The sequence below is a fragment of the Amphiprion ocellaris genome, chromosome 3, assembly GCF_022539595.1.
Source record: "Amphiprion ocellaris isolate individual 3 ecotype Okinawa chromosome 3, ASM2253959v1, whole genome shotgun sequence".
NCBI lineage: Eukaryota > Metazoa > Chordata > Actinopteri > Pomacentridae > Amphiprion > Amphiprion ocellaris.
The window spans coordinates 36,474,099-36,497,297 of NC_072768.1; the positions used below are offsets into that span (position 1 = coordinate 36,474,099).

Consider the following 23,199-nt stretch of genomic DNA (forward strand, 5'->3'; position numbering starts at 1 on the left):
GGAAGGGGTTTATTTAATGTCACTGACACAATCATGTGCGATTTGTTAATGTGCTGTCCTGTGGTATTTTTATTTTACGTTAAATAATCTAAATATTACTCTTCGCTGGTTTATATAAGAAATCTAAACTTTAAACTCATCCATTAAATTACAGTGAGAGATGATTTATTCAGATGTTATAAAGAGAACGACACTCAGCATGAATGTACATTTTCAATATTATCTATTTTTTGGTTCATCTTTGCAGTGACAGAACACAATTTAGTGTAACTGCACCAGAATTAACTTGCAGCGGATTTATCTCTTTGGTCTTAAAAGATGTTTTACTTCTCTTCCAAGATATTTGAGCTGCACAAGTCTGTCGGAGGAAAGTACCGACAGACTTCAGGAACCAGAAAAGAGAAATTCAGCTGCTTTTTACTGAAGCTCTTAGGATTGCATTCAAAACTAGAATGAAAACAGCTTCCTCCTAACTGAACTCTCTCATTCAGGTCTACAGTCCCTCACGCTCAGTACACTTGGCCAACAAAAGGCGCCTGATACAACCACCACAGCCGGGCCAGTCGGTAGCTAGACTCGTCTCTTCTGTGGTTCCCCGGTGGTGGAATGAGTTACCAAACTCTGTTTGATCTGCAGAGTCTCAGTCTTTAAGAAAAGATTCAAAACCAGCTCTTCACTGAACACCTTTGCATTTAGAAGACTACAAAAACACCCAATAATTTAAATATCCTATTACGTCTGTACTGCCTGTAGACACCATGGTCCTATTATCACACCTGAACTTGTTTTACTTATCCAGGTTGTTTTCTACTGACTAGATTCTTGCTTGTGTTGTATCTACTCTCAGATGTATGTCGCTTTGGATAAAAGTGTCTGCTAAAAGAAATTGTAGAAATGCAGATTGTCATTTAAAAATACTTTAAAACATATACATTAAATTGATAAAGATAACTTATTGTTGTTTTAAAATTTTCCTAATACAAAAATTCCTAAACAAAAACATACAAAATACACCTGTCATCTCTTGGCTGTCAGCGCATATTGTTGTTGTAGTTGCAGCCTCTGGCCGCAGGTGTCGCTGCAGGCGGCGGTCGTCTCCGCTCCTCCTGCGGATTTAAACTTCCTTCGGAAGTCTGCTAGTCCTCTTCTACCAGGCCGATCCAACATGGTGGGTGAATTTTACGTTTCTACTCGAGCTATCTAACACAATCCTGCCGTTTTACCCGTCTATATTTCACGCTATATTAATCCACGGGCACCGGAGCCGATAATCTACCGACTCTCCGTTGTATTAACGTTGGATGACACAAACTGAACGGTTAATCAGTGTTTTTGTGGCGGTGAGGTTCCGCTAACGGAGGAGCTGAACATTCGGCTGAATGAGCTGCGGTTCTTGTTCGGGTTATTAACGGCCCGGTTGGACGGTAGAAGCAGAATAGCACCGCCGTTATTTCTATTTATCTACGGGCTGTTTTCACGGTTAACCTGCCGGTAAATGCCATAGCGGTTTGCTAGCCTTAGAAGCTAAAACGGGGTTAGCATGTCTGTCGTGATCGCAGCTAACGCCGCAGGCAGAGCAGCAGGAGGGCTCATGTTAGCATGGCTTTATGTTAAAATGTGTCCCTAGCAGAGTAAACCAAACTGATTTAAGAGATTTAATATTTTCCTGCATGAAACAGAAACGTAAATCGACAGTTAGGATCGGTAAAGTTAGCGTAATTCATCCAACTTCAAAACCGTAAAGGCAAATTATGTTAAATTAAAATCAGGTGTGGAGGTTTGCCGGTACCGGTAAAGCTTTTAATTTAACAAATGAACCTGATGCCAAACAATACAGCATAAAATCTGGCAGATTAAGAGTTTTATTTAAGCTCTGATCAGGCAGATAAGAGCCGATCGAACTGATTTAATATTATAAATTGGTAATACTAATATGTGTAGCATTTGAAAACTGGTTATTCAAATCTGAAACAATAAATGCTGATAATAAACCAATGATAGTCGTCTAAGATAAACATAAGAGTCAAAAGAGGAATAAAATATAAAGCCCTTATATACATTGGCTGGATAGAAGTATGTGTTGAGAACTTAGAGGACTTTACTGGTGTTCAATATACAGTTGTTCTTTTAAATCAAATTATTTAAAACCTGGGAACGGGCACACCTGTAGTAATATCTGATTTGTGTTTTATACATATATTGATTGGACTTGAGGTTTGAATGAATTTAATTTAGCCTGTCAGAGTCAAGTTTCTTTCTCTTTTGGTGTGGATAGCGCTAATGCTAATAAAGACTGAGGCGTTTATTACCTTCTGTTTGACAAAAATAATGTGTAGATTATCCCCAAGCCATGGATTAAATCATATTAGACTGTGTTTCTAATATTGTCTGATTAGGCCTCGCTTATCTAGAATAAACGAGTCATTATGGCACATTTTCTAAGGTCTTGTCTCATAGCCGTTACCCGTTAGGTGTAATGTGGACAGTAAGTCGTATTCTTGAAAATACCTAAGTTTAATGAATACAAATTAATTTAACTCTTTGGGGTTTAGATGGAGCTGCTTTTTAGTTCAAAAACTAAATATTAGTTTAACTCCTGCTGTTAAATGGATGATTGATTGCTTTTCCATTTCTGTGACAGTTTTGTGACTGCAATGCCTGATTAATGTGTATTTCGTGGTCCGTCTTCAGGGACGAGTCAGGACCAAGACGGTGAAGAAGGCCGCTAGGGTCATCATCGAGAAATACTACACCCGGCTGGGCAACGACTTCCACACCAACAAGAGGGTGTGCGAGGAGATCGCCATCATCCCCAGCAAGAAGCTCCGCAACAAGATCGCCGGGTGAGTCAGTCAGTGGGCAGTCAGTGGGCAGTCAGTGGGCGGTGGTGGTGACGTAGGGCGACATTGTTTCATTTCAGAATCAGGGAAACAGACTCAAACGCACGACACTACACATTTTTTTTGCTGGACAAAAAGAAAACTTGCTTGGTTCTAATTTTCCACGACTAATCTTTAAGAGAAATCACATAGATGGATATTTTATTTAACCCTTCAAGGAAATTCTAGGCATCTAATAGCTTACACAAATAAGACAAGACAATGTAGAAAAACATAAGAGCATGCAAATTATGCCAGTGAAAGGACCAGCATGAGGTGCTTAATATGCTGGTTTTTACAGATGTGTGAACAGAATTGTTAATATGTACAATAGAGTGTGAACAGGTGTAATTTAAAGTAAAAATAGAGTATTATATGGAGCATGTTTTAGGCTTTTTCCGGCTTATGTGAAGTAGTTTGACCTGCAGGCTCCACAGGAACAGGAGAGAAACACAGAAAAGGAAGATTGAGTGGCGAGAATGTCTCTTTTAGGGGAAATATTTTGGCTACAGAGAAGATGATGTTTACTAAAAACAGCTACTTTGTCTGGTAATTGTTGCCATCCCAAGAGGCAACACAGCTAATTAGCTTTAGCAATTAAAGTGGCAGCAAAAAGCTTTGTGTGATGAGTGGAAACCCAACAAAAAAAAAGCAAAGAACAGTTTTGGTTTCCTTTTTCAGTGTTAGACCACATAAGAAAGGTTCCAGCCAGCTTTTTAGCGTTGTTAAAAAATTATTTTAATTTTTGATGCAGGTGTTACATTAAAAGCAGCCTTCAAGTGAAATTCCTGTGTTTTTCATCTTGCATATTATCAGAATGTCGCTGTTTTTCCGTCTCCCTGTATCGAAAGGTGATCACGGCGTCTTGTAGCCATGGTCATTTAATAAATACAGGAACATGAACCTGCGAGCCTTTCCCGTGTTTGAAGGATTAACAGTTCCTGTCAGACCCTGGCGCTCTCAGACACGAGTACAACATCTGTCCTGAACTGTTAGTTTTAGATGTTAAACCTCTGTGTCTGTGGTTCTGACTGCTTTATCTGCTGCTTCTTCAGGTATGTGACACATCTGATGAAGAGGATCCAGAGGGGTCCAGTCAGAGGAATCTCCATCAAGCTGCAGGAGGAGGAGAGAGAAAGGAGGGACAACTACGTTCCAGAGGTCAGTGAACGCATCGCTCCTTTTAACAGAGTCCCGATGAGAATGTGGAGCTGCTGGTTTAATGTGGTAGAGGGCTGCTGCTGGTCGTGCTTTTTTTATGAAGTGCAATACTGTAGTTGTGCAAGAAATGTATTTATGAATGTTGGTAATGAGAGTTTTTGACCGTAGTTTGTGATAGTTGGCGAGATAACTGAACCTTTATGGCACTATGAGTTACACATTTGTGCTCGTGTGGATGTTGAGAATCAGATTTTTTTGTCTCTGATTCACATCTGAGGGAAGTAATTTTGGGAATCTGCTGATAAGGAGTCAGATCTGATATTTGTACTTACATGTATTTGACACATTTATGTTTCCAAAATCAGCATACGATGTTTTTTGAAGAAAAGTTTAATAGAAACGGTTGTAAGCGCACATTCGCGTTGCAGAGTGATGCCTCTTCTTCCTCATTAACAATCTTTGGCTATGCTAAATGCTAATGCCACATAAATGCATATCTATGATTCGGAATTCTACCGAGGTCGTTTTTGTTTCTCTCTGCTTTTACCGTCTAAATAGGAAGTCTGGTTTGATTTTGTTTCTGCCATAAAGTTACTCATTAATGAGTTTTAAGTAGCTGATAGGAGACACCTGCAGCCACGTTTAAACTGTAAAAACATGAGCAGTCTGGATAAGTTGTACTCTGATCTTTACTGTAAATGAGAAGATACCAGCTTTGTGTTTTACTGTGTAGCCAAATTCTGTATGTAGATATTTGCTCATATGCAGTAAAATGCAGCAGTGTGAAGTTGACATTCATTTTCACTGAATTCATTGAAGTATTTTAGCTGATAGAAGCCATTAAGCTAAATGGAGCCGTGTTGTCAGGGTGTGTTTTCCATCCTCCTGTATCGAAAGGTGATCACGGCGTCTTGTAGCCTGGTCATTTAATAAATACAGGAACATGAACCTGGGAGCCTTTCCCTGTGTTTGAAGGATCCTCAGTTCCTTTTGAACCCTGGTGCTCTCAGACAAAACCTCCCAGTGCAGCACTCATGGACACAAACTCAGCTCTAATGATGGATTAGGTTCAGTATATCTACTTTAAACGACAACAAGGTGTAAATGCTGGTTTCTCTGCTTATCCCTGCTGAAGACAAGTAGACCGTAATGAGTTAATGTAAGTTTTTAGGATGTGAAAATGCAAAAGAAGGTGTTTGCTTTTTCAGGCAGCTTCTTCTTGTTTCTTTTGGGTCCTCGAATGCATCACAAAAACAACATGCCAGCTGTTTTTATTTTACCAAGTGCTTTAAAAGTCTTGTTTGTTATTATTCAGGGTCTTAAATTTTGATATTTTGCCTAAAATACTGAGAACTTTCGTGAACCTACAGGATTTAAAGTTAATTATTTCAACATACACTGAGTTGTTTTTGCTCTAAGCAGAGTCAAGTTTAATCTCTTCCATTTATTCAGACTTTTGAGACTTGTGAGGGTTTTTTGTGTCAAATTAAACATTCGATAATACAATTTTGCCAGTAAAATGCCCATAGTAATATAGTTAGATGGATTTAAAATGCATTGCCCTGCTGCTAATGAGCCTTTATTGGTTCTGTTTGCGTGTTAAGGTCTTACATTTAATTTAAGGTGTGTTTAAGTGAGCCTGTGTTTTAGTGAAACTGTCAAAGCATTAGAGGTGAAACGGCTGCTGAAAATAGTGTTTTATTTTGAGGAACACGTGCAGAAGGATAATCTTTCTGAGAGGATGTTCTGCAGCACTACAGACTCATTTAGCAAATTAAATATGATGGATTTGAACCTCTTCCGATCTCCTCTGTTTTGCCCAAAATTAATAAAATGGCAGCAGCTTCTGCACCATTTTGTCTCGGCAGAAAAACAAAACCTTCTATTGTTTGCGGCGAACGTGAGAAAACCTGGAGGTGACACAGAAAAGGCAGTGGGCCTTTTAAAGTTAGAAAAAAAGGAAGATTTTAGTACTGCAATAAAAAATATTTCCGCATGGATCACTTGTTTGTAATTCTTTAACTTTTCACATAACAAATAGCAAAAAAAAAAAAATCAGTTTTTAATCTTGTGATACCACTCAGTAGCTGTGCATACTGAATACTTGTCTTTATTCCAAATAAAAAGACGTGTATTACCGTTTTTTCCACCTTCATAAAGACACTTTTGTAAAATTTGCACATGAAATGGCATAAACTTGATTTCTTTTTTGCTTTAGGGAGCTCAGTTTTTAAAAAATGTCCTCCAGTGAGTAGAAGAAAGTGTAGAAAGTCACTGTTTTGTGTGTTTGCTGTAATAAAATGTGTATAAAATGGCTGACGGTGTGATTGTGTGTGTTTACCTGTGCAGGTGTCTGCTCTGGACCAGGAGCTGATTGAAGTTGATCCCGACACCAAGGAGATGCTGAAGCTGCTGGTAAGAGTCTCTGAGTACATTTACTTTAGTACAAATTAGAGGTATGTAAGGATTTTCTTCTGATGCTTTTCACTTTACTGCACTATATTATATAAAATACACATTAACACCTAAAATCAGCCTGTAAAATATGAAATTCTACACTAAAGTTATTTTTGTTGTCTGTTTTTTTCCTGATTAATCAAATGGTTTTATTTATAAAATGTGACGTCATTTAGCTTCACTTTGTTGTCATTTTGTGTCTTCCTGGTTGTTTTTGTGTCTTCTTTTGCATCTCTTTGTGCTTGTTTTGCTTTCCTGCCATATTGTATAGAATTTTTCATCTACTTTCTTGTCATTTGTCTCATTTTATGCGTCTGTGTAGTTTTTAGCATCTTGTTTTCATATCTTTATCATTGTTTTGCATCTCCATAGTGACTCTGAATCTGTGGACTTGATGTTTTTGTCGTCATTTAGCTTTGTTGTGTTGATATTTAGTGGCTGTTGGTCTTTCCTGTCATATTTTACCTCATTTAACTGCACTTTCTTATCATTTTGTCTTGTTTTTCACTTTTCTATCCTTGCTTTCCTTAAATGTGTTGCAATATATTTGATTTTGTGTCACTTTGTGATCATTTTGCCTCTCGTTTAATGCGTTTTGTCAGTTTTTGGTCCCTGTTTTGCATGTCTGCAGTCATTTGAGGTGTTTTGTGTATCTTTGTAGTTTGTTTTGCATCTTGTTTTTGTGTCTTTGTAGTTACTTCGTGGCTGTTGGTCCTTCTTGTTGTATTTTACCTCATTTAGCTTCACTTTATAATCATGTTTGTCTTGTTTTACATTTTTCCATGCTTGCTCTCCTTTAGTGTGTCGTATTATATTGGATTTTATGTCACCTTCGGGTCATTTTGCGTCTCATTTTATGTGTTTTGTTCGTTTTTGCTCCTTGTTTTGCATGTCTGCAGTCACTTGAGGTGCTTTGTGTGTCTTTTCCACTTGTCTTGCATCTTGTTTTTGTGTCTTTGTAGTTATTTAGTGGCTGTTTTTCCTTCCTGTCGTATTTTACCTCGTTTAGCTGCACTTTGTTGTCATTTTGTGTCTCGTTTTCCATCTTTCTATGCTTGCTTTCCTTAAATGTGTCATATTTGATTTTATGTCACTTTCTGGTAATTTTGCGTCTCATTTTGTGCATTTTATTAGTTTTTGCTCCTTGTTTTACATGTCTGCAGTCACCTGAGGTGTTTTGTGTATCTTTGTAGTTGTTTTTGCATCTTGTTTTTGTGTCTCTGTAGGTGTTTTGCATCTCTAAGCTACTTTCAATCTCATTTTGTGTCTTTGTTGTTTGTCTACAATCCAATAATATTCACTGTCTTAAAGTAGGAAAGAAACCAGGAAATACTTAAATTTAAGAAACTGAAATGATAGGATTCAGACTTTTTTCTTCCACAAAGAATTACTCAAACCAAATAATCAATTCTAAAAATAGCTGACTTATTTAATAGTTGATAACTAATCAATAAATTGTTGCAGCTCTACTATTTACACATCAATATAGCTGTAATAATCCTGTTCAAGTAGAATCCTGGAATCCTACTTTCACCTCTGATTTCTGCTGTAAGTCGCTGCTACTTCAACACAGAAACAGTAAAAAGATTTGCAATTTAAGCTGAAGGATTAAATAAAGGGACAGTCCGGCTAGAAGTGAAGGATAAAAGATGTGGAGTGGAAATGTGAGCTGTACGTCTGATGTTTAATGATGCAGCGACTCTTTGATAGTCGCTGTTGAACATCAGATAAAGTCTCTGTGATGCTGAATGAATGCGGAGCAGCAACATAACGATGTGATTAAAGTCTGACGATCAAAGATGGTCAGAAACTTTAAGCAGCTTCGTCAGCAGAATCTCAGTGTTTGTTTTTCTGTAACGTTGTTCCAGTGGTAATTTGTTACTGCTGCCCAGGTTTTACTGTTAGATTTAACAGAAGGCAGCCATTTAAAGATCAATCTGTTGCCTTTTTTAAACAGGAGAAGCTTTTATGGGCCCAGTTGTTTCCCACTGCATGTTTTATTAATGAGAATATCAGAACTTCTCCACCAAATAACTGCAGAACTAGTCCTCAAACTGAACTCTGAATTGTTATGGTGCTGCTTAGAAAAACATCTGACATGTTGACTGTAGTTTAAACATTAAAGACCAGAAAACGTCGCTCTAAACTCCGTCTCTCTTTCTGCAACAGTCTGTTGTATTAATCAGTTTTTTTATTTTTCCTTGCATTAGACCACAACTCAAAGAAAAGTGTAATTTACAGTCAATGAATACAAGAATCTTCAGGTTTTGCTGCTAAAACTGCACATTTTACAAACTTACTTGCTTGAAAAAGACAAAATGAAATACTTTCTAATAAAATCTATGTTAGAAATATATTAACCTGACAATTTAAAAATAAATCAGCTTATAGTTGCAAACTTAGAGAAGGTATTTAAGTCCTTTAGTTTCCAGAAGTCTTCCATTTATCAGCCCAAAAGGCAAATATGCGTTGGTTGCTATTCATATAAGATAAAGATTTTCATATTTTGTTGCTAAAACAGCAAATTTTACAAAAGAATTTGCTCAAAGGACTAAAACCATCAATTTCAGTGGACAGTCAACCACCTGTTAGTTGCAATGCTTGACAAACGGTATTAGGTGTTAAATATAGTTTCCTAGATGACAGAAATACTGTCTTTATTATGCTGTGTACCTTTCTACTATCTTTGAATGAGTCCAAAACATTTAACATGTGTCATTATACTGTCAGTAAAACAAAAATATTCACATTTTGTTGCTAAAACAGCAAATTTTACAAACACATTTGCTTGAAAAAGGGCTGAAACTAATCAAATGTGTCGGTTATGAGAGAAAAAATCTTCACATTTTGTTGCTAAAAACAGCAAATCTTAGAAATGTGCTTGGAAAGGGCCCGACCGATATGGATTTTTTTGAGGCCGATTCTGATATTTGGCAGGAAAAAAATTCCGATAACCGATTAATCGGGTGATTAATTTAAAAAATATATACCAAATAAAATAACTTCTATTTTGGTCCCTTAAGGCTTACAATAACAAAGATGTGACAGAATATTTTCCTGTTTTACAATACTTTGTCCTTTAGTATTAGTTTGCAGAAGTCTTCCAAGTGTCTTATTTGAGTTGTGAACCTGCAGAAAGCCTGAAAGAACAAAGTTTAATCGATATTTTGCTGCATTGTCAGTGTTTCTGCAGTGAGTTTGTGTTTTTCATCCTCCTGTATCGAAAGGTGATCACGGCGTCTGGTAGCCTGGTCATTTAATAAATACAGGAACATGAAGCTGTGAGCCTTTCCCTGTGTTTGAAGGATCCTCAGTTCCTTTTGAACCCTGGTGCTCTCAGACATTTATCCTCAAACCTGCAGCTTTCTCACCTGTCCAGGTAGGAACCATCTCTCACCTGCGTTGTGTTTCTTGTGTTCCAGGACTTCGGCAGTCTGTCCAACCTGCAGGTGACCCAGCCCACCGTCGGCATGAACTTCAAGCAGCCCCGAGGAGTCTAGACGTCTGTAAAGTATCTTCCTAATAAAAACCCTTTGGGACAAAAAACCCCGGCTGTTGCAGGACTGTTGATTTGTGGACATTTTTCAGTTTTAACTCCTCCAAACTTTGTGCTTTTAAATTATCTTTTTGCATCGGTGTAGCTAGAAAGACGGGCTTTAAATAAACGAGGAGAAAAATGGAACAGTCCTGGCAGTTGTCGGCTCAAAATTTGTGATTTTTGGTGTTTTTAATCTGTGAAAGAGGAGGCTTAAAAAAAATGCTGCTCAAAACGCAAGCAAAAATGGCTCATTTTCCATCATTCAGTGATTTAAGTAACATTAAAATGTTATTTAAGTAGAAAATTAATCCGGTTTGGTGTCAAATTTCCTTCAAACTTACTTTTCTTTTACATAATTTCCTTTTCTTCCCTAAAAATGGCTCATTTTCTATCATTTTCAGTGATTTAAGTAACTTCAAAATGTTATTTTAGTAGAAAATCTAATCCAGTTTGGTGTCAAATTTCCATCAAACTTTGTTTTCTTTTACATAGTTTCCCTTTCTTGCCTAAAAAGGGCTCATTTTCCATTGTTTTCAGCGATTTAAATAACATTTCCTTGTTATTTTAGTAGAAAATATAATCCAGTTGGTGTTAAATGTCCTTCAAACTGCCTTTTCTTTTACATAATTTCCTTTTCTTTCAAAAAACCCGGCTCATTTTCCATCATTTTCAGTGATTTAAATAACTTTTTTATTTTAGTAGAAAATATAATCCAGTTGCTGTGAGATTTCATTCAAACTGCCTTTTCTATAATTCCCTTTTCTTCCCTAAAATCTCCTAGAAAAGTGATCTAAATGCTCCTGTAGCACACTGCCAAACCTCTCGTCTCATTTTTAACCCTCACCAGGCATCATGGGACTGTTTTTAAAGTTTAAATTATGTTTCACCAGCTTGTAAAAGTCATCAGAACAAAGACAGAACTGCTGTTTAAAAGCCAGATAAAACACCTTTAATGCAGCACACACAGACACTAAAAGCTACTTTACAGAGTTCAAGTTGTGGTATTTATATTATTTATATGTTTGTGAAATGTACAGTTTAAAATCTCCTGTGGGCTCATAAGCACTTGAGCAGGAAGAAGTTGCAGAAAGCTCCTCGGGGACAGTCGCACATCTTCCCGATGCGAGATCCTTTCCTGACAGCGCAGTGCTCCCCGAGATCACACTGAAGAAAACAAAACAAAAAAAACCACACTGAAATTAAAAAAAAAAAAGAATCAGAAAGTGTCCAGACCTTCAGTTTGAGCCATTTGTCCATTAATCTACGATGAAAAACCCTTAAAGTCCAAGTAAAAACATGCTTTTAGAGACTTGCTAGCTTAATAAAATCAAAAAATGACGTTTCTCTTTCATGAAAGTATTCAGATGTTTTGTTGTGCCTCCAAATTATGCCTAGTTTTGTCTTTTTTGCTTTATTAATCCTTCATGTGTCCAGAACACACATCTGCTACAGATATCTGTAATTTCTATCTTTGCAGTCGGGAAAAAAAAACATGAAATGTTGTCACTCTTTCAGGACAAACAATGTCAGATATGTGCAACTGGATTATGACTTAATTGTAATTCCAGCTTCATATATCTATAGTTATAATTCTAGTTTAAAGTGTTCTTAATTCTAAAATATCTAAATTGTCTTATTTAGATTAAATAAGTTTAAACCAGTCAGGATGATGTAGAGCGATCAAGATGGAATTCTGTACAGTCTAACCTTGAATTAGTTTCAACTCGGTGGAATGAGGCTGCAGAAATCTGTAGCAGCAGCTGTTTTTATCTCCATCAGAGCAGCATGAAGCCAAACTTGAAGTGAATTTCAACCACAAGTCTCTGATAAATGAAGCTTCAGCTCTGTCCAAACCCCTCATTGATGGGCTGCATCCTGCTTAAAACATCGTCATGTTTAGGATATGTGCAGCTTTAGTTCTGTCCAAACTGAATCACAGAGATCTCTGTCAGAACGATTGATTTAATCATTTAATTTAATCCCCCATGGTCAACTGTTAAATGTTACAACAGATGCAGATACAGGAATAAGATCTGCATTTCTCACTGCATGTCAGGACAAAAGCTGACTGGTGAAGGTATAGAAGCGTTTCTAAATCTGAGTGATCCAGAAACACGGCAGCCTCAATAAATGTAAAATAAAAAGTGTGGACCCAGCAGGACTCTTCAGAGAACTCCATAGTTCCTGTAACAGCTGGAAAGTCCTGCAGAGACGGAGGATCTGCATCTATGAGGTCTTTATGGTGGAAGAACCAGACAAACTGCATCTCATGGAAACACATTCTGGACGACTTTTAGCTCCACTGACAGCAAGATGACGCTGAAGAATTTCTTTTTTTTTTTCTCAGTATAGGCAGCTTAAAGTATAAAAACATTCCTTTCAGTTACAATACTGTGTACTTAGATACATTTCTGTATGTGTGAAGAGCATAAAAAGAGATAAATCAGCATTTAAACCTGCAAAAGTACATCAGTTTTATTTGTTTTAGTACTGCATTTTATTATATATATATATATATATATATATATATATATATATATATATATATATATATATATATATATATATATATATATATGTATACACACACACACACACACACACACACACACACTCTACCAGTCAAAAGTTTGGACACCACTTTATTCAGTGCGTTTTATTTATTTGAATTATATTTTACATTGTAGATTAATACTGAAGGTTAACACTGTTTTGTTTACAACATAGTTCCATATGTATTCTTTTATATTTTTGATGTCTTCAGTATTAATCTACAGTGTATAAAATAAATAAAAACCATTGAATGAGAAAGGATGTCCAAGCATTTGACTGTTAGTGTATGTATATATAAAATTTATTTTTGCAAAATTTTTTTTCAATATTTGGGTTTTACAGATATATAAATTACATATATAATTTAAATATTTTATATAAAATCAACCTGTAAAACCCACTGTTGCAAAGATACATCCGTTTTCTTTTTTGAATTACATTTTTTTATTCTTTATTTTCAGTTTATTTTGTTCAGATTTCAGCTAACTGGCGCCACCTGGTGCCAAACAGGTATCACTGCAGAACACTAGAAAGACGGATCAATCAGGGCACAAACACTGATCAGTCTGATTGGTTTACAGTCAATTAACACAATAACATCCCAACATCAATCTGTTCCACAAATATTAATTAAACTAAGAGATAAATGTTTTTCCAGTTGGTTAAAGAAAAAGATGTTCAGTATTTTTAACAACAAAAGCAAAAACGTGATCAAGTCCAAAATATAAATAAATATACATTTGTTCTTCAGAAATACGTTATCAATTAATCATAAATTCATGACCTCCCCGACCCTCAGATTAGGAACCACTGAACTAACCTGCAGCTGTATAAACTGTGAAGTGATTAAAAACAGTAAAAACCTGCTGAAGCTTTAATGCACTTAGTTTTAAAAGTAGATTTTGCTGATAATATTACTTTTCTATGTTGTATTATTATTATTAGTATTATTATTGTTTATTTCCTCCACTGCAGCTTTAAATGCGTTTTTCTCGTGCAGCTTCAGTGACTCACGGAGGGAACTTGTCCATATTTCTTCTCCCAGGGATTGATCCTCTTGGTCTGCAGTCTCTCCAGAACTTCATGCAGCGCGCCGAGCTGCAGCCATCAATCAATAAGTCGATCAATACAGAACGATCGGCAACAAATATCAAAACACTCAGATTCCAGCTGCACATATTTGAATATTTTCTGCTTTTTCCATCTGAATCTCTTTAATTTAACATTTACTGAAGGAAACGAGTCGATTAATCCAGAAAATAACCAATAATATAAATAACAGACATTATTACGTAACTGAAACGGATTAGTCAGCTATTATTAGTATATAATTAAGTGCAGAGATCACTTAATAACTCTTACATCTCACAGTAAACATGCTTTAATTGACCAGTAGCAGACTGTAGTTGCAATAAATCAAATGATTGATTTTTTGAAGATGTACATTAAAATGACAGGCAGATCTGTTGGATGTTAAATCGTCATTAATCTGATTATTTTATGACAAACACAGGAGCTTCGAGCTGCATCTAACTAATATTCCAGGTATTTTTGATAATTAAATTCATTCTTTATGCAAATATACTCAGTTTATTGTCACAAAAGAAGCTAAAACGAGACAACTTTGCTCATTTCTGTTTCCAAACTGACTTTAATGATCATTTATTTCCTCAATTTTATGATAATATGCCTGAAATATTTATACAGAATTTAGTGTAGTATTTTATTACTATTATTACTATTGTTATCATTATTATTGATAATAATATTACATAATAGTAGTATAAATAATAACAATAATGATGATAATAAAACAGTAAGAATAATTATATAATAATGATAATGATTATTATTATTATTATTATTATTATTATTATTACCTTAAAGAAAAAAACACATACTTTTGTCTTCAAGTCAGTTTATGTAAACGTACAGATATTTGAATGTGTATAAATAATAATAATAATAACAGAAATAATAATAATAAAATTTTAAATAAGAATTATATACCATTATTACCATTATGATTATTATTTATACATATTTAATTATTTGTAAGTTTACATAAACTGACTAAAAGACAAAACTATATATTTAAAAAATATTTGTATTTTCTTGAGTACAGGAATTGAATATTTTTTGCACCATTATAAATATTATCAATTTTTAAAATTATTTTTGTTTAAACATGATATGATATAAACACATGACAAAAAATAAACAAAATTTTGTTTAATATTTTATTATTATTATTGCTAATAATAATATATTTTTAATTTAATTTACTTTCACTTACTTAACAACAGAAAACTGATGGGTTTTTTTTTTGGTACTGCTGAAATAGTTTTACTGACATGATTTACAAGACCATAAATATTCTGAAACGTACAATAACTGATCCTAATATTTCTACAGTTTAAAATGTAAATCTAGACATAAATAAAGTCTGTATTATGGATATTATCACATATATACTATCCAGTATTACAGTCTGTTTATGCTATTCCTGTATATATAAATATAACCTACCAGTCTGTTGGAGTTGTAGCGGTGGTCCTGAACTTCTCTCTCGTCCCTCTCGGCTTCCGTCCTTCCTTCCGGACACAACGCGGACAGCAGCGCCGCGCACAGCACAGCTCGCGCCCACATGGTGACAAAATAACAGCAAAAACAAACAAACAAACGGACCACAGACTCAAAGTTCCCACAGTGCGCGAGCTCTTCACCTTCCCGCAGATGTTCCGCACGCGCTGTCTGCCGCCTGCCCCGCAGCGCGAGATCTTTGGATGGGTAGCCCCGCCCCCCTCTGATAACACCCCCCAGGAGGACGTCACAGGTATGACGTAGAGCGGCTCCTAATGACCTCAGACTAATGAATCAATAATTATCTCTTAATTAATGATAATTACTGCTAATGTTTATTCACATATTTCTAATAAATAAACCTGCAATCAGAAACCTGCACTTATGTCTTCATAAATCAAAATCATCCAATGAGAAGCCTTTAATTTTCTTCATGATTCTTCCCCAATAATAAACTTTTGATGTTTATCTTCATTAATTAAAATCCTCAAATAACAAATCACGTATATCTATATAAATCAAAGCCCTCCAGTTAGAAGCATTTATCACATTCCTCCAATCATCAACCTCTATGTAATGTTTTTTTTTAGCTTTTTAAATGATTGTCCAATCACAAACTATCATTTTTATTCCTTATGAATAAAAATTGTCTAATCATAAACCTTATTTTTTGTAATTCATACATCAAAGTCTTCCAATCATCAACTTTAATTCTTTATTTTTAGCTTTAAAGTTCATCCTCCAATCACTGAACTTCATTTTTATCTTCATAAATCAAAATCATCCAACCAGAAGACTTTATTTTTAATCTCTATAAATCCAATTTGTCCAATTATCAAGCTTTTTTAAAAGAAATTTAACTTCATACTTTATCCTCCAATCACAAACTTTTGCAGTGTGTATACTTATACCATCATAAATTAAAATCTAAGAAATCACAAACCTTTATTTATATCGTCATACATCACAAATAAATCATCCAATCAGAAGACTTTGTTTTTAGTTTATGAAACTGATGTCCAGCATTTAATTAAAATCATTTTGAATTCTATAAAATGTTTTATTTTAGCAGTTTAATCCACGTTTGTGTCCACTGAGATCAAACTGGATGGTTATAGAAATAATAAAATTTTCTTATAAATGCTCTAATTACCTTTATTTATAAAATTTAGAACCCAACAGCTAATTAACGTAAGTGTTTGCTGTGATTCTACGTTGTTGTTTTTGTTTGAAAATATGAACAGGACAGGCCTGAAATACATAATAACTATAATTATGATAAATCCTACAGAACATGACGATGAAGATGATGGTAAAGAGTTTTTACTCCTTGGTGGGAATAACAGCTAGAAAAGATAATATTCATTCTTTGCATGATTCTTTTAACAACTGGAATGAAAATAGACTGTGATTTGTGTGTTTTGTGCTTAATGAACGATTAAACGCATATTTTTCTGATTGTCTTTGAATGCAGCGCTGAGTTTAAACTAACTATTTGTGTCATCAAACGCTGACGCAACAAGTAAACATCAGTTTGCAGAACAATTGTAAACAAGTCTGAGCTTAACGGCCGATGAGTGAATCTCTCCGTTAATGTGACATTGATCTGAGCAGATTACTTATGGATGAAGCGATTTTCTCTCATTAATTCCTTCCTGTATGAAAACATTTGGATCTGCAGATGGTGGAGGAGAGATGCAGCGTTTCCCAATTTCCTTTTTCATATTTAACTTTAAAGAAGTGGAGGCTTGACTACATTTATTCCCTGCCGTGCTTCTATTTATATTTCACATTAATGTGGAGGGATGAAGGTATTAATGTCGCAGACCTTCAAGTAAACACAACTTAAACCCTCCTGACACTCAGACGAGCTGCATCTTAAAACCCTCACATGGTAAACAAACCGGCTGCGGGTTACTAAAGGACACATCGGCCTGCTGCTGGGAACCACAAAATCATTTAGTGTTATTCCCACACAGGAGTCTGGATGTTTGGTGTAAGAACAATATTTTATATAATAACACAATATAAGTAAATAAAATGACATTTTCCTTTCTTAGATATGTGATTTAACCATTTAGAAGTACTAAATAAGCTGTTCTGCACTCAACTGCACTACTCTGATGAAGCTATGTAGAAAGTTTAGCACGCTAAGCTAGCTGCTACTACACATTAAATGAGAAATGTCGCATGCTAAGCTACACCAATATAGCAAAACTGGTTCACCAAATCAGAATCGACTTTTTAAGCTTTCTTTTACATTAAACTGTATTTATTTTGAGTCTAATGACAGTAAAAAGCACATAGCTAACCAATTGTTAGCTGTGTTAGCTGCTGGCTAGCTGCTAGCTGGCGTTTTCCAACACATAAACAGTATTAAATGAGAAATGTTGCATGCTAAAGTAGCTTACCACATCAGAAGCGACTTTTTAAACTTTCTTTACATTTAATTTTATTAATTTTGAGCCTAGCAATGGCAAAAAATGTAGCTAACCAAGTGTTAGCTGTGTTAGCCGTTGGCTAGCTGCTAGCTGCCGTTTTCTAGCACATAAACAGTAAACTATACAACAGTACATCCCTGTATGTGTCATTTATACTTATTCCCACACAGGAGTCTGGATGTTTGGTTTAAGAACAATATTGGATATAATAACACAGAATAAGTAAATGAAAGGACATTTGTGTGATTTATACATTTAGAAGCTCTAAATAAGCTGTTCTGCACTAAACTGCACTACTCTGATGGAGCTACATAGCAAGTGCAGCGCGCTAAGCTAGCTGTTACTCTACATTCAATGAGAAATGTTGATGCTAAGCCACACCAACATAGCAAAAGTAGTTTACCACATCAGAAGTGAGTTTTTAAACTTTCTTTTACATTTAATTGTATTAACTTTGAGCCTACTGACAGTAAAAAAAAAACAACAAAAAAACAACACATAACTAGCCAATTCTTAGCTGTTGACTAGCTGCTGTTTTTCAACACATAAACATTAGGGTCAAATAATTTCAAATTGTATCATGTCTCAATAATTGTATTATTTCTAAGGTGGACAGTAAAGTATTTTCTTCTATAAACAATCAAAAACAAATACTTAAAAAGACTATATTGGAAATTCAATCCCCAAAATAGAAATTCAATACAACAAAAGTGAATACATCTGTGAAACAAAATGGAATCCACTTGTGATTTCCAACTGGTCTTACTGCATAAACATGGTTTTAAAATGAGCTATGAACAATACCTATACCTGTAAGTTGTGATTAATATGCATGTCTTCATCATGGAAAAGGACTGAACAGAGGAACTGAAAAATCTGACTGTGAGATTTCACAAAGATGGAAAAGGATCCAGGAAGATCAGTGACAAAATAAAAATGAGTGAAACACAGGTGTAGCAGTAATCAGAAGGTATAGAAGGAACCATAGTACCACTAATCATGGCTGCAGTGGTTGTATCCTAAAATGACTCCATAGACAGTGAACTACTTTCACAATCCAGCTGTGAAAAACTGACAGCAGCAGATTTGACACAGGGATAATCAATAGAAATCAGAGTTTCTGTGAAGCTCAGACAGTGTGAAGAACACTTCAGAACATCAACCTCTATGGTCGAAGGTCAAAAAACACAAACTTACTTGGTGTTTGTCTCGAAACAACTATATGAAACTTTGCTAAATGACATAAAAAGCAGCTTGATGAATGTTGGGAGTTAAAAATGAGATGTGTTCAGCTTCGATGGAGTCCAGCCCATTTGGTGTGAACCTGACCAGGACAACCACAGTGAACGCATAGTCCTGACAGTGAAGCCCAGAGGTGGGAGTTTGATGATTTGAGGCTGCATGAGTGCAGATGACATTTATTGATGCACCATAGATGTCTGTGGATAAACCAAAACACTGGCTGACAAAATGACTGTCAGTCAACAGGTGCTCATAATGCCATCATGAGATCCCTCCCCAGGCAGTTTCACCATAATTCACTCCTTTGTTCTTGCGCTGACTTGATTTAGGTGATTTGGCGGTGAGAATAAATACTTAAAACTCTTCAGTAGTGAGTTAGAACTAAGGAAGATTCTTGAATGAAGGTGAAACATCTTCAAGAACTAAAAAGAGATGTCCAGTTACTTTTTATTCAAGTATGTGAACATGTTAGCATGCTGATGTTAGCATTCAGCTCAAAGCAGCCTCACAGAGCTACTAGTATGAATACAACGGATTGTTATGTAATGATATGACCAATATCAACAAACACACTGAGTCACACCGTGCTTGTTTTGGGCTTTCCTCTTTTTTCCAGCGCTTTCTTAAGCCTCTGATAGCTCGATAGCGAGCGCTGTTTGTGATGATCCCAGATGTTTTTATTTACAAGCTCACGCTGAGCGTATTGTTGTGGATAAACATCCGGCCTGCAGCGTCCGAGCAGCAGCATCAAATCCTCCTGTTGTCAGCGAGGCTTTAGCATGAGAGCATTGTGCTGATGGGAAGTTAGCGCTGCATGGGCTCGCAGAGAATAGAGAGTTTTAAAAATTGCTCTTGGCATTAAAGCAGCGTGTTATGTCAGCTCCCACAGGGTGACTTTGGCTGTTTGACGACTATAAATAAACTTGCAGAAAGAAGTGAAGTAAGAGGTTTAAAATGGTCCAGCTTCAGGGCCTGATTTAGTTTGTGATTGTCTCTTTGTGGGATCAGCATGAAGACACGTAAACAGCCTCCTCCTCTTCATCCCCGCCGCCCAAACATCCTGCTGACTGGCTGTGAAAGGGAGGATGCAGCTCTGCATCTTTTCATCGTGTCTTCTTCTTTTTCATCCTGTCAGGCTCGCTGCCAGTCATTCCTCTTCTTTCTGTTAATACCACGTCTAGCCATCGACATGGATTTGTTTGAGTGACGAGTTACTTTTTTATGTACAGATTGATGTTTGGGCAATTTGCCTGATTCATTTTACTGCTCCAAGTAGCCACAGATGGCCCATCAATCAAGAACTCTGGACACTAAAAGGTCCAGAACATCCAAGTGCACTGATGAAGCACATTTTAAGCTTCCAGGTCAACAGCTCTCAACAGATACTCACAGCTTGATTTACTCTAAAAATGTACTATAAACCCCTACTAATATCCACCTACTACCCTCTGAATAGGAATCCTGAAGCTAAACCTCCTAAAACAAAACCTCATATGTCTGCAGGACTCCAGACTAACTTTTTACATTGGTTGCTCCAGCACACAACTTACTTACACCCCAAATTTTTTAAATTTCTGTGTGACCACAAAATGAAACAAAACAACCATGAAGAAGAAAAATTAAGATGTAAAATGAAAATGCAAAATGACCACAGAGACTGAAAGTACCTATAGACATGTAAAGCAACCAGAAAGTGACACAAAACAACCACAAAAGGATATAAAATGAGACACAAAATGACCATAGGGATTCCTAGCAACTACAGAAATGTAAAACAAGAAGAAAGTGACACAAAACAAGCATAAAAAGACATACAATGAGACACAAAATGACCATACAGATTCCTAATGACTACAGAGATGGAAAACAACTGGAAAGTAACACAAAACAACCACAAAACAGCACAAAACAACCATAAAGAGACGTAAAATAAGATGCAAAATGACCATCAAGATTCATAGTGACTACAGAGATGAAAAACAACCAGAAAGTGACACAAAATGACCACAAAAGGAGACAAAACAATCACAAAAAGATGCAAAATAACCATAAAGAGATGTAAAATGAGATGCAAGATGACCACACAGACTCATAGTGACTACAGAGATTAAAAACAACCTGAAAGTGACACAAAAGAATGTACAAACACAAAGACAATGGTTAAACTAATGAGGATTATTTAAAAAAGGAGGGGAACTGAGACAAGAGGAGGAAGTGGAAAAACAAGCAACACACAAGGGAAACTGATTTCAAAATAAAAGAAGCAGTAACTGAAGATAGATGTAAAACCTATACATAGGGAATTACAGGAGACATGGGACAGGAAAACGTACAGGCAGGAATCTAACATTAAAAACCAAATGACCATGAAAATCTCTTCCATTTTTAAGCAACTTTTGCATTTTTGCGACTGACTTCCCCCAAAATCAAGGCGACACAAGCAGAAGCCTCGTTAGGTTTTAACGTTTTGGCCGTTTTCAGCTGTGAAGCTACAGTGAAGAATCCAAATTATTTCAAAAGACCAAAAGCTCAACTGGAAAATCACACTTTTAAGAACATTTGATACCGTTTTTATTATGAGACTTTTATTTACATATGTTTCAAAGGCCAAAAATACACAAAACAACCACAAAGGCACAGAAAAAAACAGTTGCCAATTGTCCAGAAAGTAAACCAACAACCTTAAAGGGACACAAAACATTTTCAAAGAGACAAAAAAAAAATCAAAGAGACACAGGTAATTATCACAGATATAGAGGATGACTATAAAGATGCAAAATAACGACAAAGACACATAATGGAACAAAGATACACAAAACCACCACAAACTTTCTATAGCTGAGATGTAGGAGGGAGGAGGCCTCAAGTTTGTTATCTGGGCTCATTGTCTCATACAGGAAGAACAGCATGTTTGATTATTTTACACTGAACAAAATGCTCCTCTCAAAATCAGAAAAAAAACTTCTTTCAAGGAACTTTTACCTTGAAATAAGTGAAAAATGTCTTGTAAGATTTCTTGAAATAAGATATGATATTTAGAATATTGAGATCTTAAAATTAGTTGGGAAAACTTATTTTAAGCTCTATTTTACCAGGATTGTCAAGCTTAAGTGTCTTATAATAAGCCAGACATGCTAAAAAAAAAAAAAAAAAAAAAAAAAGCAGTTTTTCACTCTCTGCTTTCATGTAACCTCCTAATTTGAGATGTAGTAATCCTCCTGCTGTCTTCATTTATGGGCACCAAAAAATGTTGTTTCTTTGTCTGAAAAAAGTCCAAAAATTCAGCCAAAAAATTCCCTAACTTTCTGAAAATTTGCAAAACCTTCAGGAAGAAAATTCCTTTAAAATGTCCCTTAAAAGTTAAAAAAAAAAAAAAAAAACTCCCCCAAATTTGGCAAGAAAACGCTTGTAAATATTTTCAAAAAATGAGTAAAAATCTTCCAAAAAATCTTAAAAATATCTAAAGTGATTACATATATAGCGAAACTCGCTGGATTTTGGTTGATTTTTTGGTAACAGTTCTTAAGAAACATTTTTAATATTTCCTTTTTTTTCCCCACCAAAAAATGTTGGAAATGTGGACATCACTGTGAAAATATTTTTTTCCCCACATTTTCCAACTTTAAAACGGCTTAATTTTGACCTGCAGGACGACACGAGGGTTAAACTTATTTTGAGTTTTCTTGTAAAATTCAACTCAAAACAAGATAATTTCAAGATAGTTTGACTTAACAAGATATTTAAGATGCATTGTCTTAAAACAAGGGCTGCACAGTGGTGTAGTGGTTAGCACTTTCGCCTTGCAGCTAGAAGATCCCTGGTTCGCGTCCCGGCTTTCCCGGGATCTTTCTGCATGGAGTTTGCATGTTCTCCCTGTGCATGCGTGGGTTTTCTCCGGGTACTCCGGCTTCCTCCCACAGTCCAAAAATATGCTGAGGTTAATTGATTATTCTAAATTGTCCGTAGGTGTGAATGTGAGAGTGATTGTGTGTCTCTGTATGTAGCCCTGTGACAGACTGGTGACCTGTCTAGGGTGTCCCCTGCCTTCACCTGAGTCAGCTGGGATAGACTCCAGCCCCCCCATGACCCTAGTGAGGATTAAGTGGTGTATAGATAATGGATGGATGGATGTCTTAAAACAAGTCCCTCCATCTGCTGAAATGTCACTTGTTAAGTGAATTTATCTTAAATCAAGTGGGATGAGACATTTTGACTACAAATAAGACAAACAGACTTGGTAAGATTTTGAGTTTTTGCAGTGTAATCATTTCATTTTATTTCACAGAAACCGAACTGGACGCTTTAATCCTCAGAAACTGACCACAGAGATCCTCCAACACCCAGA

At 35.7% G+C, this 23,199-nt stretch overlaps 2 protein-coding genes and 3 non-coding genes across 5 annotated transcripts; 4 read left to right on the plus strand and 1 right to left on the minus strand.

The window, feature by feature from the left end:
- Positions 1-1,073: 1,073 nt before the first annotated feature.
- Positions 1,074-10,184, plus strand: zgc:114188 (40S ribosomal protein S17-like). Its single transcript, XM_023284660.3, has 5 exons — positions 1,074-1,168; positions 2,692-2,843; positions 3,935-4,040; positions 6,390-6,455; positions 9,920-10,184. Exons 1-5 carry the CDS (start codon positions 1,166-1,168, stop codon positions 9,995-9,997), a joined length of 405 nt encoding a protein of 134 aa, XP_023140428.1. The 5' UTR covers positions 1,074-1,165; the 3' UTR covers positions 9,998-10,184.
- On the plus strand, positions 3,717-3,846 carry LOC111578093 (small nucleolar RNA SNORA71). Its single transcript, XR_002746968.1, has one exon. It is a non-coding gene; the product is annotated as a small nucleolar RNA SNORA71 (small nucleolar RNA).
- On the plus strand, positions 4,924-5,053 carry LOC111578091 (small nucleolar RNA SNORA71). The gene has a single exon (XR_002746966.1). It is a non-coding gene; the product is annotated as a small nucleolar RNA SNORA71 (small nucleolar RNA).
- Positions 9,711-9,840, plus strand: LOC111578092 (small nucleolar RNA SNORA71). The gene has a single exon (XR_002746967.1). It is a non-coding gene; the product is annotated as a small nucleolar RNA SNORA71 (small nucleolar RNA).
- A 772-nt stretch (positions 10,185-10,956) lies between the features above and the next one.
- Positions 10,957-15,357, minus strand: cart2 (cocaine- and amphetamine-regulated transcript 2). The gene is made up of 3 exons (XM_023284672.3): positions 15,118-15,357; positions 13,603-13,686; positions 10,957-11,199 (listed from the first exon to the last, which is right to left on the minus strand). The coding sequence occupies exons 1-3, from the start codon at positions 15,235-15,237 to the stop codon at positions 11,092-11,094; spliced, it is 312 nt and encodes a 103-aa protein (XP_023140440.1). The 5' UTR covers positions 15,238-15,357; the 3' UTR covers positions 10,957-11,091.
- Positions 15,358-23,199: the final 7,842 nt, after the last annotated feature.

Coding starts and splice junctions, on each gene's coding strand:
- zgc:114188 (XM_023284660.3), top strand. Junction 2,844..3,934: donor CTCCGCAACAAGATCGCCGG/GTGAGTCAGTCA, acceptor CTGCTTCTTCAG/GTATGTGACACATCTGATGA. Junction 4,041..6,389: donor GGGACAACTACGTTCCAGAG/GTCAGTGAACGC, acceptor TTACCTGTGCAG/GTGTCTGCTCTGGACCAGGA.
- cart2 (XM_023284672.3), bottom strand. CDS start 15,237: ATGTGGGCGCGAGCTGTGCTGTGCGCGGCGCTGCTGTCCGCGTTGTGT. Junction 13,687..15,117: donor GCTACAACTCCAACAGACTG/GTAGGTTATATT, acceptor TGATGGCTGCAG/CTCGGCGCGCTGCATGAAGT. Junction 11,200..13,602: donor AATATGGACAAGTTCCCTCC/GTGAGTCACTGA, acceptor TGTTTTCTTCAG/TGTGATCTCGGGGAGCACTG.